A 16,536-nucleotide genomic window follows, 5' to 3' on the forward strand; every position below is an offset into this window, starting at 1 on the left:
TTAAATAACTAGAAGCTATTCAGCAGGGGGGCATGCCAGCCAAAGACAGAACCTTGTAGCTCAAAAGAGGGAGAGCTTTTTAGCAAATTCACTAGTAACTCTTTTGTGTGAACTGTAATCATTTGCTAGTTTGAAATGAAGAGGTTTCCTCTTATAAACTATTGATCAGAAGTGATTATTGACACTTAAGGGTAGAAAATGGAAATAAGAATAGTGTGACTTTTAGGCATACTTGCTTGATTCCTTCAATGATTTGGTAATTTAAATGCTGTAAATTTAAATGCTCAAGAGGGCTTGAATATAAAATAAATATCACTTGAAAAACAGTTAAGTCAGTCATCAGATCATTGTTTGTCAGATTCATAATTTGAGATGTTTCTCTTTTTCCCTCCCTTTAGCTTGTCAAAATTCCTAAAAATGATCCCCCCAATGAAGTGCATACCTTTAACTTCTATTTGTCAAATGTGGGTAAAGACAACCCTCAGGGCAGCTTTGACTGCATCCAGCAAACATTCTCCAGGTAAGTATGTTTCAAGATATACTGAAGGGAGAATAATTTTTCTTTGAGAGTTTTTTTTAATTAAACAATATACAGTAGTCATTCCATGTTTGTTGAATTGAATTATAGAGCTCTTTTATTAAGAAATATTGAGCACCTACAATGTGCCAACAGTTACATCTGTCACTGTGGGATACAATCATAAAAATTTTTAAGTTCTTGCCCTCAGGAATTTCTAAGGTATAGATTTTTTTTATGCATAAAACAGTTCTTTTTAAAAATTAAAGACAAGTTTAAGAATTTTTAAAAAGTTTTTATTCACTGTATTTAAAAAAGAGTGCCTTATTGTATTCTCAAGGTTCACCCTCCAGAGTAAAGGAGTGTAAAAAAAAAAAAAAGTATATCTTGTATATCCCTTTCGTTCTTCCCTATGCAAACCTTGTTTTAAGATAGATTTTCAGAAATTTTTATGCTACAGCATAATGGAAACTAGAAATTGACCCCAGTAGAGCACTTTTAATTTTAAAAGAAAAAAACAAGAAACGGAGGAAGACAAGAATATACACCCACATCCCAGGGTACCATGGAACCCTTATCTACTTAGGTCCCTCTGTAAACAATAAGCTGCTTGTTTGACTTGTCTTTGCTGTGGTTGTTTCTGATTAAAGAATAGGCGCCTTGAGTAGGGGGAGTTTGTTCTGCCCATGGATAAAAACAAGGCCTTAGAACCCCCAACATCCCGAGAACATTGAAATTGGCCCAGAGTGTCCCAGGCCATCCATCCCTATCTCTCATCTGTGCAGTACTTGAAACTGTGTGAGGGCTTGCTGTATGTGGGAGAAAGGAAAGGAACACTATGTTGCAAGGGAGCATGGGAGGCAGAGATACAAAATAAGACACTTCACTGAAAGAGTTCTGAATTTCTACTCCCATTTAGGGTGACTAAATAACTTTCTGTTATCTTAATGTGCCATTTGCCTGAGTAAATGTTAATTTTTTTAAAAGTTGCCCACCCCCAAACTTATATCTTTTGGTATAAATTGTGTATGTTGTAGATTTTATAGACTTTTCTGTACTGGCCATATGTGGCTGTTTACACTTCAATTGGAAAAATGAAATAAAATGTAAAATTTAGTTCTTCATTCACATTTACCACATATTATGGGCTCAGTAGCCACATGGCTGGTGGCTGTCATAATGGACAACACAGATACAAAACATTTCCACAATTGCAGAAAGTGCTGTGGAACAGCACTGTGAAAGATTACAGAAGCATCAAGTATAAGGGTCTTTGGTGACTGTTAGTTCAACCTCTTCACTGCACAGATGACGTATTCATAGTTACACAGCTGGTTAGTAGGTGACAAGGCTGAATAAAAACTAGGTCTTCCTAACTCCCAGTCCAGTGTTCTTTACATACCGTAGGACACACCAATTTTAAATTGTGGTGCTATCACTTATAACGCTTGTCTTTAGAGAATTATTTTATTATAGTGAGAACACTTTGACCTCAAATTGAACTATGTCCCATTAAGAATTTTACTGAGAAACAATCCCCCCTTCAAAACCAGTGATAGCATCATAGGTGATATGGTTTCTCCCTTAGATCACAAACACCCTGTGTGTTTATTTCTACGTTGCTTGTTTGGAGAAGGATTTAAAGTCACTTACAAAATGCTACGTGATGCAGCAAGAGAAGTGAAAGAGTTATTGTGAGAAAATTGGGGCAAATACATTAGTATGATCCAAGTGTGTTTTATAAAAGTATGATCCAACTATGAAAGTATGATTTGAGGTGCTTTATAAAATGGCCTTGTATGGGTATAAATTGAAATTTGCCACTATGAAAACAGAAGCCCTGAAACTTTCAGTTCTCCACCTGGCAAGCAAGTTTTTTTATAATTTCATTCCACCTTTTCTACCCAATTGAATTTTTATTTTTGCCATGGATCTTATCTCTGCTGTAGTTCAGGTTCTCCCTGAATGTCACTTTTATCATATCTAAAATGGAGGCAATCCCAAAGTTAAAATTACCTTTCAAAAAATTTCTTAAATCTGTCCATTCACAGGCCTCTTGGAAATATATAGTTCAGGGCACACAGCCCCATACAGTAACTAACGCACAGTCTACTGTAGGAAACTGAGCTAGGCTAGAGAAAAAGACTCTAGGAATGCTTACATGTCAAATGTCACATGCTTATATGTCACAGTATTTAAGGTACTCTTAAGGTACTTTTAAGGTAACTCAGTTGAAAAGGGATGAGTGGACAATTCTATAGAATACCTTCTTGCGTACAGGGTTTAGCTCTGTTTTGTTTAATGGAAAGATCTATTTCTTGACTTTGAATGGTGTAAGCTGTAACTTCATTGTGATTGGCAATAGGATCAGCTTATTGTATTTAAATTACTTAACAAATAATTTCAGGGGGAGATGCTGAAATTCAAACTTCCTCCTGCCAGAACTTCAAACTGTAGTCTCTTCTTCCCACTTTTCCTCCTCCATCCATTTCTCTTACGGGTTAAGCCCTCATCCCTCCTTCCCTTCACTGGTTTTTCAGCATTCATCTAGGTACACCTAGTAGCCTGGGTACGATCTTTAATTTGTCTCTGTCTCCACCTGTGGCTAATCACTTATCAAATCCTGTCAGTTCTGCCTCCTAACTATGTCTGGAATCTGTTTACTATTCTGCATTCACACTGCCCCACACTAGTTCAAGCTCTCACTCCTTGCCAGTAATCCTTCAGTTAGCCTCCTAAGTGGTCTCCTCCTGCTTTCACTTTTGTGCCCCCTACCTCCCAATCTGTTCTTCATCCAGATTGATCTTTTTACAATACAAATAAGATATTTTTTCTCCCCTATTTTCAGCCTCTCTCTTTCTTGGGATAAAGTCTAAAATCCTCCAAAGCCCTGTATGATGTACTTCTCATGCCTTCTTCAGTCTCATCTCTACTTGTCCTTTCCAACTTTCTTTGGCCAAACTGAAAACTTCCTCCTTGCTTCCCCTGGGCCGACACAGGTTGGTTCTCCTCCCAGAAAACTTCTATGCTCCCCGCCCACACACACACCCCGTATAGACATCCCTGTAGATCAGCGTCCGCATCACTTCCTCCAGGAAGCTTTTTCCTTGCCCACAATCCAGGTGAAGTACCTTCTTGGGGGGTTCCCTGCCTCCCTGCCATTTGTCATACTATGTCATAATTTCCAGTGTGCTCATCCTTGTCACCCATTAGCTTCTTGAATGAGGGGCCACATCTGTCTTAGTCCTTGTCTCTGTCTGACCCTCACATACTTCCTGGTGTGCAGTCCCTGCCAAATAAATATTTAGGAGATGAATGAACTGTTTTTTTTTTTTCTTAAATAGCATTTGTACAGTTATTAGGAATTTACAGAAATTTTATCAACCCTGTTTCTTAGCCTCTTAACAAAGCTAGTTTGGAAATAGAGTATCAGAGCTGTAGTGACATTTTCATTACTTCTATATTCCAGTCTGTTTTAAAGCCATAGTAATTTCTTTTTAAAATACCACCGTAGGGGCACCTGGGTGGCTCAGTAGGTTAAACGGTTAAACATCTACCTTCCGTTTAGGTCATGACCCCAGGGTCCTGGAATTAAACCATGCTTCCTGCACAGCAGGAAGTCTGCTTCTCCCTCTCCCTCTGCCCCTGCTCTCTCTTTTGTTCAGTTTCTCTCTCTCTCAAATAAATAAAATCTTTAAGGTAAATAAATAAATATATAAATAAAATACCAGTGTACTTGTTACCACAATCCCCTAATATTAGCATAATACTTTGAAGCAGAGCCATCTTCCAGGCCAATGTTAATTTTCATTTTTTTAAATAAAAGTTTTTCAAAAAATATTTACAAATATCTCTTGTCCAGTATTTTCTTCAATATTTGCCACACAAATATGTCATCTTATGTAGAGATTTAACAAAATGGTAAGTACAGAGTCTACAAATGTTTAGGGTATTTGGGATAATGATAAATCCTAATGTTTGGCAATATTTTGGCCTTAAAATTAATTATCTTACTAAAAATAAAAAGCATTGCTGTGGGTCTGTTTCTTCTGGTCATTTCTAAAGCATGCATATTATGGTTCCTCCAAAAGTAAACTTTAAACATTTTTCATATCAGTGGTAGATAATTTGTTATAAAATGAAAGTAGAACTACAGTACTCATTGAGACTCTGGTCTTCAATACAAATACTAATTATTTTCAGAATTTTACAGATTTGGCCTCTGAGAGTTCATTTTACCCATTCTATTCAAAATATGGGAAAAAATGTGATATGAAATGAAGGAGAGGAATTTAAATATTTTAAGTTTCAACAATTTAAATTATTAATATTAGTTATTTCCAGATTGCAAGGCTATTATTTGGGCTGATTTTAGGATTATACAGTTCTCGCTTGCCTTTATTGTACAAAATGAGGGACATCTCTAACAAAGCCACCATCTTACTTGACAGCTCTGGAGCCTCCCAGCTCAATTGCCTGGGATTTATACAAGATAAAATTACAGTGTGTGCAACAAACGACTCGTATCAGATGACACGAGAAAGAATGACCCAGGCAGAGGAGGAATCCCGCAACCGAAGCACAAAAGTTATCAAACCCGGTGGACCATATGTAGGTTTGTATAGATATCGTTTTCCTTCTCACTGATTGATTGGAATAATTCAAGACCACTGTAGGTAAATACTGGTAATATTAACTTAATGTTAACACAGAATTAGTTTCCAGAACATTTTGAATAACATGGTCAAAAATCATCTGTTCTCATCGGTAGGAGAAGAAAGGGATAAAGAAAGGGGGGGTAATCAGAAGGGGGAATGAAGCATGAGAGACTATGGACTCTGAGAAACAAACTGAGGGCTTCAGAGGGGAGGGGGTGGGGGAATGGGATGGGCTGGTGATGGGTAGTAAGGAGGGCATGTATCGCATGGTGCACTGGGTATTATACGCACCTAATGAATCATCGAACTTTACATCAGAAACCAGGGATGTACTGTATGGTGACTAACATGATATAATAAAAAAAAATTACAATAAAAAAAACCCAAAATTACATAAAACACAAGTGAATGCTAAAAATAAAAATCTCTTTTCTTGGTTAAAAAAAATCATCTGTTCTCTTTATACTGATAATTGGACAGATAGAAAAGTTTTACTTCTTTCATAAATCCTGATCCTTTGTTGGTTATTTATTATTATTGTACAGTACTGGGATCTGGTCATGTTACTTTACTATGTTGTAATAGTGGTACTGTTGTGTGTTTTTTGACACTGGATGATGTAATTTCAATGATGGACAGTTTTGGTCTTGTTTGGCATTTTTGTAGGGTTATTTTTACCATAAAATCTATTAGTAGAATTTCTGAGTTTTCATTAATAGAATTTCAGAGGATCTTTGCACACGGAATTTTTATTCCAAAATATAAAATATGCTTATAGCAAAGCATGAGGGTGATGCCTTTTGGTACCTCAATTGTGATGTCGTTCATGGATTCTTATCCTCATCTATCCATTAATTAAGAGGCTGCCCCACCCCCATCATCTTTATGACCAGCTCACTCAAATATCCATCAGACTGAAGGGAAGTAAGACCAGACCAGCAAGATGAGTCTCTCCTTTATGAGCAGTGACCCTAACAATTTTTAAAGAGTTGATTGGCAGTGACTATTAACAGTAATAGGAAGAATTAGCAAGAGTGAGGATGACTTCTTTGAGGCTTTGGTCAGTTTAATAACATAAGTCATCATAAGAATGAAAAGATAGAAATTTAGAAATGTAAATGCACACTAAAACAGTCTCTTGAATAACCAAATTCTTTAATCAACATCTTTCCATGGTTTGGTATAATTTTACTTCTGTATTTTCCCATTGCTGACCCAGCTACAGTACATTCAACTTTGAGAAGCTCCACTGATATCTTTAATAAGTATTTCTTTGGAACATAGCCAGTGCTCCTGGGACTTGGTGCTTAGCTTAGATACATTTAGTTTGGTTTAACAACAATTCATGGCTTCCCCAGGTATCTGTACCCATGGGGCCCAGTCCCAACCCAGTAAGTTACCAGCAGTGAGATTTTTCACCTTCCCTTTCCTGCTGAGTGAGGTAACAACTCCCAACCTCCTTTCTTTCTCTTTATTCTCACAAGTAACTTAACTGTCTCTGTAGTAGGCTAAATCTCAAATTGTTTTTAAAATGCACAAGATCTGCCGCACTTAAATTTAAGTACAAATGGTGAATTTGCTGTCCCTGTTGCTTTGAAAGTATTTTTTTTACTCTGTCCAGTACCGCCGTTTTATAAACAGTGAGGCAAGTTAGTGTGTTTCACAAAGGACTAAAGGACTAAAACCACCAAAATGGTTTTTTGGGTTTTTGTTTGGTTGGTTGGTTGGTTTTTTTTGGGGGGGGGGTCGTTTGTTTGCTTTTGCCTCTCAATAGAACTAGCTGAAAAACTTTACCTTGATTTATTCCAAAGTTTGCAAATCAACAGTGATCACTGTACCTTTCCATTGAATGATACTTGGGTGTTCCTCCATTCATGTGTTTTGTTTTGATAGGGTCCGGTTCAGTTTATCTGCACAGCATGTTACATGGCAGACTTGTCAACACCCAGAATCACATAACTCATACTCTTTCTAATGGTACAGGAATTTTAGAACTGGCAGGGTTTCTTATAGGCACTACAGATAACCTATTTACATTTTTTAGGAGTGACCACGTAAAATTTGAGGTTCCCTAAAGTTTGATCAAGCCAGATTACATCCATGCTGTTCTCAGACAGGCTGGCCTCCCTCTGCGCACACATACGTTTGCCCCCACAGAGTGCTGCAGTGACCCCTGCCAGCCTGAGTGCCCCACTCTGCAGGGTCCTCTGTGCCCTGGCTGCTTACCGGCACAGTACAGTGTTCTCAGGTCTTCAGTCTTGTCGTTAACCTCTTCAGCCTTTTATTCTCCCCGTCACATAATCCCAGCTCCTTTTAACTTCTCTTAAGATGGCCTGTATCCTAGCCCTTTAATTATTTTTATTGCTCTCCTCTGGACTGCCTCCATTTCTTCAGCTCAGAATTTAAAACTTAAGTTTTTGATTTTTTACTGTGCTTTGTTATGGTTATGTTTTGACCTTTTTCTTTTAATCTTATCCATTGCTAGTCCTTTACCATATTTCTTTCTTTTAGGTGGCTCAGTTTGTATCTTCCTGCTTTTTTTAGTACCGCAAAACTATCTGACTCATTCATTTCTTTCAAATGCTAGTCATTCACCCTTCATTACTAATATCACCCAAGATTTATGGAGTGCTTGCTGTGCACAAGACACTGGTTAGCACTCTACATGTAATTACTCATCTAGATCTCAAAACCACCCCATAAGGGAGGTTATGATTACCTCTCCATTTCATGTATCATGTAGTTGGTATCAACAAATAGCAAACAATATGGATTTTTGGCCCCTTAACAAGTTGTGTTATTTTCTTAAGACAATAGGAGAGACCTCTTTAGTTCATAATTGAATATATCATACAAAATGATACCAGAAGTTCACCTTTGCCACCTTAGAAGTACCTGCAGAACAAGGCTTCTCTCAACAGCGTCATCCTGGGTGGAAGACAAATGGGAATAATGCTGGTCGCGCTGAGAGGTTGTGGTGGCATAATGCCAGGCCAGGCCTCTGGCTGCTGAATCAGGGCACAAGCCCTGTTTAAGGGGATGAAGACTATACTTTTTTTTTTTTTTCAAGATTTTATTTATTTATTTGACAGAGACAGCAAGAGAGGGAACACAAGCAGGGGGAGTGGGAGAGGAAGAAGCAGGCTCCCAGTGGAGGAGCCTGATGTGGGGCTCGATCCCATAACGCCGGGATCACGCCCTGTGCTGAAGGCAGACGCTTAATGACTGAGCACCCAGGCGCCCCTGAAGACTATACTCCTAAGGGTCACCTGGCCTAGTCACCCAGGAATATGAGCTTTTGAGACCCTCTCGTAGACTGGGAGAAAAAAAAAATCTCTTTCTCCTGGAGAGGAGCAGTAGAGTCTTTAACCTAGGAAACATCGTTATTATTTCTTCAGAATATTTCTGCTTCTAGTCGTGAAATTTGTATCAGTGGTGAGCACTGTTGTGTTACAATCCTTTTCACTTTGTTTAAAGAACAAAACAAAACTCAAGAATCACTAATTACCACTGCTTCCATTTTACCAATATGTCTGCTCACTGATTTCTACCTAAATTCTGGAATTTATTGAATTGTAAATTTACATGTTAATATTTATTTAGATGTATAAAATAACCCAACCAGTGTAATTTCTAGGATTCTTCTTCCAATTTTCCCAACTTCTGCCCCATCCTCCTTATCTATAATGAGTTGATACATGTTTGAATGATCTCGGACAAATCATTTAACATCTGTGAACCTTAATTTTTTCAATTATTAGATAAGGGGTATTTGAATTGGGTAACATCAAAGGTCCTTTGTAGTTCTAACATTTTGTGACTCTGTGTGTGTGTGTGTGTGTGTGTAGATAATAAACCTTTTGAAAAAAAGAGCATAAATGCCAGATGGTGGAGATGGTTTCCATCGCAGTGGACTATGTATTTAACCATGACGGTCACCCCTTCATCGAGGTCCTGCCAGTGTTTTTTAAAGCATCGGGTCGGTGTTGCCAGGGCTTCTGGTCAGGTTCCACAGAACAGAAAAACCACCACAGAAGACGTCTGCAGCCCCTGCTTTTTCTGATGTACTGTTTTAACACCTTCCATTCGGATTTTTTACTCAGAGCCACTAGGTAGAGAGATAAATACTTTTACCATCTCATATTAAATGGAGACGCTAGAAGTGGACTCCTTGTTATGAAACAGCGGTTCAGATATAGTCCCACATTACCCAACTCTGTCAGACCCAGTGCTGCTGTTTATATAAGGAGCCCAGGGAATTGATTAGCACTTGGGTCTGGGAAGAGAATTAGGTTCTCCCACAGGCTTTATTAAAAGGGCTTTTCTGAGGCAAATGTGAAAAAATAAAAATAAAGTCTGTCTTCTGCCTACTTTGAACCTCACATTTTCTTTCTTTTTTTTTTTTTTTTTTCTTTCGCATCTCAGTTCTGTAACTACTTAGAGCACTGATGTTTTCTTCACCTGTAGCCTGTCTTAAACCAGAGGACTCCTTCCTGGCTGAATAGGCACAGACCAATGGGGAGGCAGCAAGCAAAGTGATCTTTGCATAAAACCCAGTGTGTCTGGATTGCTCTATCAGCATTTAAAAGAAGTGGGTTACTCCATAACTGGCTGTGTAAAGGAAAAGTGACAGTGGGGCATCTGGGTGGCTCAGTCAGTAGAGCATGCAACTCTTGATCTCGGAGTCCTGAGTTCAAGTCTCAAGTTAAAATGAGAAAGGTGAAGTGAGTGTACTGGGGGTAGGAGAGTCATGTACCAGTAACAGCCTAGCATTAGGCCCCAGGTGAGACTCCACTGCTGTTGTATCCCTGACTAGATTCTAATTTCTTGTCAGGCATCATACTTACACCCCTTTTAGGGGGCAAAATGAGCCTTCCTTATTTGTCTGCCCTATGCTTACTTCAGGGAGGGGTGGGGGTAAACTCAGGAGACCTTAGAGCTCTCCTGAGACTGAGGATCAGAGGTGGGTCAGACATACGGAGGAGGAGGGGCAGCCTGGAACACACTGGTAGTACTGTTACTTTTTGTTTTTATTTTTATTCGCCTTCCTTGCTGGCTTGAATTCATTCTAAATGATCAATCATGGTATGTGTGGGCTTAGCTAAAAAACATTCGTTGGCCACTCCCCTCCCTAGAGAAGAGTGGTAGGGAGGGCTCCGTAGTCAGCTTTGTTTGGGGAAGTGTAAGCTAAACAGGTTTCAAGGGGGAGGATAGTGTGGAATTTATAGCATTTCCTAAACTTCTATGACCCTGGCTTTGTTTTGTTTTGTTTTCCCCACAAATTCCTATTAAAATTTCAAGGAACAGTACTGTTTGTTAATACTGTTACAACTGAGAAGTGGTAGACTGTAAAGTTTGCATTTGCCACATTAGAAATTTCAGTGTTTCTTCAGACGCTGGCATCCTGGCAATGTGGGAAAATACAGACCACATTGATTCTGGCTCCTCTGCTGGCTACTTGTTCTCTCACTGTCATTCACTTTGATACTTGCTAGTCATCAAATGCTGATTCAAAGTCTGCTAGTGAGCAAAGCAGCCACAGCCCTGCCCATATGGAGCTTACAACCTAACATGAAGCAATGGCAGACATGAGACATTTGTTCCTAAAACCTTTCCTACAAAGAAGTACATGTAGGAAAACTTGGGTACTAATAACAGAACCTTCCAAACGCTAAGTGAGCACTTTATACCATTTGAGCTTATCCCACTGAAAGCCTCAGTTTTCTCATCTGTGATGTGTGACCATGCCTGTTTCAACAGGTTACTGTGAGACTTAATGTGTGTAAAGGTCTTAGCACAGTGTCCCCACCACCACCACTTAATTGGTTCATGGTAAATATTAGTTCCCTGCCCATCTGACACTGATCTAGCTATCTCTAAATTAAGAAAAATACAGAAACCAGATCTAAGTCTATCTCCAAAACTCTAATCACACCTTAATAGCTTTTTTTACTACTGGGCAGTGTTCCTTTAATGTTGAGTTCCTTTGTTGTGCAATATTTTGATCTGATATTTATACTTTGTTATGTCCAGAAAGTAAAAAAATAGAAGAGCCAGTGAGATATTAGTGCTTTCTCCTTTATTCTAGGCAGGACTGTGTCAGACAAACAGCCCCTCTGTCTAGGCCTCAGGACCCCAGCATGGACAGAATTATTATTAAAGCTCCTGCCCAGTTAAGCTGTTTTCACACCCCACCACACCAGACCAGACCTGAGCACTGAAGGGACTGTTTTTGCTTATCCATTGTTTCTAGTTGCTAGTCTTGTTCCTAATGTACTTGCCCCACATTGTATGTCATTACCAGTTCTCCCCACTCTTTAACCAGAGGGCACAGAGTTGGAAGTTCAGAGTGTACTAGGTGCTAAAAGATTCCACCTCAGAAATGATCAAATGAGGGTCTTTTACAGTTTCATTCTAATTTTTTCTTCAATGAGGAATATGGATATCCACGTAGTATCCAGGTCACTTCAGCCCAAGAACCAATGTTAAGTTTAAGCAGAAAGTGCGTTAATTACCAAATGGTACTTGCCTGGCAGGAATGATGTGAAGGCCTCCTTTTTACCATTTTCTACTCCTCTAATTCACCTGTGTAGCCTCAGCCCTGCAGTGGAGATGTCTGCTTGTCTGGCCCTCTGAGATTGTTTTTTGGTTGGTTAGTTTTGGTTTGGGTTTTTGACTCCTAAAATTTGTTACAGCCTATTGAAAAGGAATATGTGTAGTGGATGTCCTTCTGAATGTTAACCCCAAATTATGCCTGACTCCCCTCTTTGTGGTTTCTGAATCTGTGAGATTAAGGTAATTTCCCAGCTCAGCCAAAGGTATGGTCTTAGTGAGATACGACCGGTATTTCTCATGTTTCACATTTGCTATATTCTGTCAGCCAAAGAAATGACATATAGTCTGTAAGTTCTGTAAATAGGACAGGTAAACATAGAAATTACTTTATTTCCACTTCACATGAACTACCTACAACCTTAAAATTTCCAGTCTTTTGCTACAGTATGTGTCACTAATGTACCATATGTAGCTAAGTGAAAGTAAAAACCGAAATAAAGTGGCCTTAATTCCCTACAGAAATGCAGGAGTACCTAAATCAAAGTTGAGTAAACTGAGATGCTCATTATGTTCTTACCCGCATATGAGTAACATGTCATTTCCACTGGACTTTAGGGAAAAGGGTGCAAATTCGGAAAGCACCTCAAGCTGTTTCAGATGCAGTACCTGAGAGGAAACGGTCAACCCCCATGAATCCTGCAAATACGATTCGAAAGACACATGGCAGTAACAGTGTTTCTCAGCGGCCATACAGGGACAGAGTGATTCACTTACTGGCACTGAAGGCCTACAAGAAACCTGAGCTGCTGGCTCGACTGCAGAAGGATGGTGTCAATCAAAAAGACAAGAACTCCCTCGGAGCAATTCTCCAACAGGTGAGACCCGTATGAAGAGTTCCTTCTTTGTACTTTCTTGTTGAGAAGCTCTTTTAAGAAGGCTTCCTGTTGTTGCTATTTGAGGTAGAGAAATTTCAGGATCGTCTTGATCAATGGTATATGAATTATAACTCTTGAATATTAAGTCATCTTGTTTTAAACATTTAATTAAAAAACTAATTTAACTGTAGGCATTTATAGTAGGTTTTTTAAGTTAGAGGCTACTGAATTGTTAATTTAAAAAAATTAAATTTCAAGTCATTATCTTCATTTGGATTAAACGAATTTTGCTCTGAAATTCCATTAAAAAAGTAAGAAGTTTTTGTTGTCTCTTTTTGGTCTTGAATCACCAGAACTATTGCTGTAGTATTCGTTGATATAGGTGAAGTTGTACAATTTATTTTTATCAGTCTTTGTTTGATATAAGCTAGAATATTCTTACCAACAAGTTTCAAATGTGTCTTGCCCTGCATGCCCTTTACTTTGCCTTTTTCTACCACTGAGTATGCTGAGATCATTCACTTGTCTTCATTAAGGGATATGAATGTGTATTAGCTTTGATCAATTGCCTTATAATCACAAGCTTAAGTATAAGAGTAGATCATTAATTGTGTTGAAGTTGCTAGTTTGTCAGACTGTAATTTCCTATACTTTTCATATTGATTCTGGGTCATAAATATTGATTAGCATTCAAATAATTTTTTTTTCTAAAGCAATAACATGTCTAGAATTCTTAAATTTCACCATTAAAAAATACAGACCTGCACATTTTCATTAACTATTCAGAGAATAACACTTTTAAGTCTGTTTTTTTTCATTTATTCTCTTACATTCAAGTCATGATACTAATGTTATGAAAGAATAAAGCCAAAATCTCCAGTTCTGGGTTAACCAGTCCCCAGAGTATCTTGGGCATTCTCAAGGATCTTACTAAATTATTTGAGTACTTTTTGGAAACACTTAATTTAAATCCATATGTCACATAACAATTTTAAGAGCTCAAAAGGCAGGATGAAAGAATGAATAAGGGTGAGGGTGTCTGTGTTTTCAATTTTTATTTGGGGAAGGAGGGAGGTTCCGGTTACAAATCACAAAATACCTGGTGACTGAATCTCCAGAAAAGTTGTAAATTACCTTCTAGGTTAGAGGATAAGGTGGCAAAATGTTGGCAGAGGCAGGTCATTCACACAGAGGCTACTATCGATCGATGTCCGTAGTTATGTGATTATGTGTATGTATATAAAGATTTTAAAGTGTAGGTGTGCTTAACTCAGCAGCAAATGGGACATGAGTGTCATTAGTGTTGATCATTTGGCAGAATCTAGAGCATAGTCTCATCCTAGCTGCACATTACAATCTTCTGTGGAGCTTTAAAAAAATGCCAGTGTCTGGATTCTAACCCAGACCAACTACATGAAGCAACTGAATGGATACTGAGCCATTGACTGAGATGAGAGGGATGGCAAAGGAACAAGTGTATGGAGGGGAATCAGGAATTCTGTTTGGAAGATGTCCGTTAGACATATCCAAATGGTGATAGATGTTCGTTAGTTACATGTAAGGGTCTGGTGTTCAGAAGACAGTTGGAGCTGGAGTTACAAGTTAGGAGACAGCAGCATATCGATTGGCTATTGAAAGCTTTAGAGCTAGGGCACCTGGCTGGCTCAGTTGAAGGAACAAAGGACTCTTGCGCTTAGGAGCATGAGTTCCAGCCACATGTTGGGTGTAGAGATTACTTAAATAAATAAAAAAAGAAAAAGAAAGCCTTGGGGCTGAATGAAATAATCTTAGGAGAAGATGATGACAATGAAGAAAACAGGACAGAGGATAGGGCCTAAGCAGTCTAGCAAATAGAACAGTGCACAGAAAAGACAAGAAAAGAAAGAGAGAGGAGGAGGAAAACAGAAGAAGGTCCCATTATGAAGCCTAGAGAAGAGGTGGGGCATTAAGTCTATGTAGTCCCAAGGATAATAGGAAAGCTAAGCACTGTTGTTATTTTTTCCCTTTGAGAAATCTGGTTGTATCTCATCCTAATGTATTTGCAAATGTGAATCTTATGCCTAACATTAATGTTAAGCTGTAAGAAAAGCATGAACTATCATAATACATTTGGTAGTACTTTAAAAGGACACAGAAAGAAGTGAAGCGATTAAAAAAGACCATTCCAGTAGGAAATGACAGGAGGAATACCTTTCTGCCAGCCTTAAAAATGACTCTTGGTTTGGCACCTGAATCCATACATTTGTATTGTAAATGGAATCAAGGCCTGGACATCCTAGGAATTGCAGTTGTACGATAAGGAAAGATACACTTAAGAATAAACTGGCTGACTAATAACAGTAATTTGGGGGTTATTTTGCTGTATGTTTCCTTTTATTGGTTTTCGGGAATTTCAAGGACTTTTAGTAAGTGGTTCTTTAGGAGAACTGGCAGCCACGAGAAGCAGGCTTAGCAAGCCAAGAAAATGACAGACAAGGGCATCAGAATTGATACTATTTATGGAGGTAATTTCTGCTGATTACTGAAGGGAAAGTTTATAACCTAACATTTGGGCACTGTTTGGTTTCTACTTAATACAAATGATCAAGGATTTTTACTGTGATTCAAAAGTAATGGAGTTCATGACCAGAAGTAAATAATGAAGTTGTTAAACCTAACTCCTTAGACTAGAAGAACTTGATTTTAAAAAGTAAAAATAAATAAATAAATAAACCTCCCTCCACTTTTTGCCTAATGTAGGCTGTTTCAGTAGAAATATGACAAACAGTGGATGTTCAGGGAAAAAATATTTAGCTACTTATATAAAGTTTTAATTTCCCAAATGAAGTCAAACAGCATTTATTGAGATCTGGCAATATGCAAAACTCTCAGTCCCTTTGGGGTCAATTGGTACAGTTATTTTCAGTGTAAATGCAAAATATTCCCTGTTTTGGGTTGGGAGGTAGCAAAAAGATCTAATGCTCTGTTTTCACACCATGTACCAGGTAGCCAATCTGAATCCAAAGGACCTCTCATATACCTTAAAGGATTATGTTTTTAAAGAACTTCAAAGGGACTGGCCTGGATACAGTGAAATAGATAGACGGTCATTAGAGTCAGTGCTCTCAAGGTAAATTTTTTTTCCTTTAAAAAAAATTTTAGTCATTGTTATTTTAGTGTTGGGAAGGAAGAAACAAGGGTAAGCTTTTTATCACAAACATTTGAAAATTCTCTCCATAACCAGAGCGTGTGTATCCTTTACAGAAAACTAAATCCATCTCAGAATACTGCCAGCACCAGCCGTTCAGAATCTCCTGTATGTTCTAATCGAGACGCTGCATCTTCCCCTCAGGTATTCATGAAATCATATAATCAGAGCCCTGAAGTGAACCTCAGGGGCCACCTAGTTCAGGTGGTCTGATTTATGCATGAGAGAAATGAGGCCCAGAGAAGCTGCATAGCTTGCCTACCCAAAGTCACATCGCTAGCTAGCTAGTTCACGGCAGCGCTCCATCTAGAATTCAGGTCCCAGCTCACAGCCCAGACCTCTGTGTCAAAGTGCATAATATCTACTTTGCTTTTCCATATTTAAAGTTTACATTGTGTTATAAGATTATCTACTTTTCCATTAGGTCACTAACTGGAAGAGTTACTTAGTCCCATAGCCAGTCTCAAATTATACAGAAAATTGAAGATATTTAATATTATCTGAAACATGTTCGAGAAAACTTTTCTTGGGGAAAAATGTTTTTAAAATAAGCAAATAAAAAATTCTGTCATTTTTATACGTCTCCTTAATGTACTTTTTTTAACTTCGATCCCAATCAGAATACTCCATTTAGACCTCACTCCTTCCAGCTTTAAATTTCCCCCAAGAGATTCCTTGGTTCCCTGGTTTGGAGACTGACAGTGGAACAGACCTATCTACCCCAGTGCTACTGACAAAGTGCTC

The 16,536-nt window shown here is 38.4% G+C and overlaps 1 protein-coding gene across 3 annotated transcripts in view; it reads left to right on the forward strand.

The window, feature by feature from the left end:
- The window catches only part of ELL2 (elongation factor for RNA polymerase II 2), a 78,862-nt gene that overhangs the window by 48,156 nt on the left and 14,170 nt on the right, over positions 1-16,536 (forward strand). For all 3 annotated transcript variants that reach the window (XR_005832398.1, XM_040622070.1, XM_040622069.1), the window contains 5 exons: positions 399-520; positions 4,969-5,132; positions 12,346-12,605; positions 15,590-15,714; positions 15,849-15,936. Coding sequence is in view for 2 of the 3 variants with exons in the window: in XM_040622070.1 (XP_040478004.1) it covers positions 399-520; positions 4,969-5,132; positions 12,346-12,605; positions 15,590-15,714; positions 15,849-15,936 (759 nt within the window). In the remaining variant the exon portion in view is untranslated. The remainder of the gene's footprint in view (positions 1-398; positions 521-4,968; positions 5,133-12,345; positions 12,606-15,589; positions 15,715-15,848; positions 15,937-16,536) is intronic.

This window comes from Ursus maritimus, unplaced genomic scaffold (assembly GCF_017311325.1).
Source record: "Ursus maritimus isolate PB19 unplaced genomic scaffold, ASM1731132v1 scaffold_5, whole genome shotgun sequence".
NCBI lineage: Eukaryota > Metazoa > Chordata > Mammalia > Carnivora > Ursidae > Ursus > Ursus maritimus.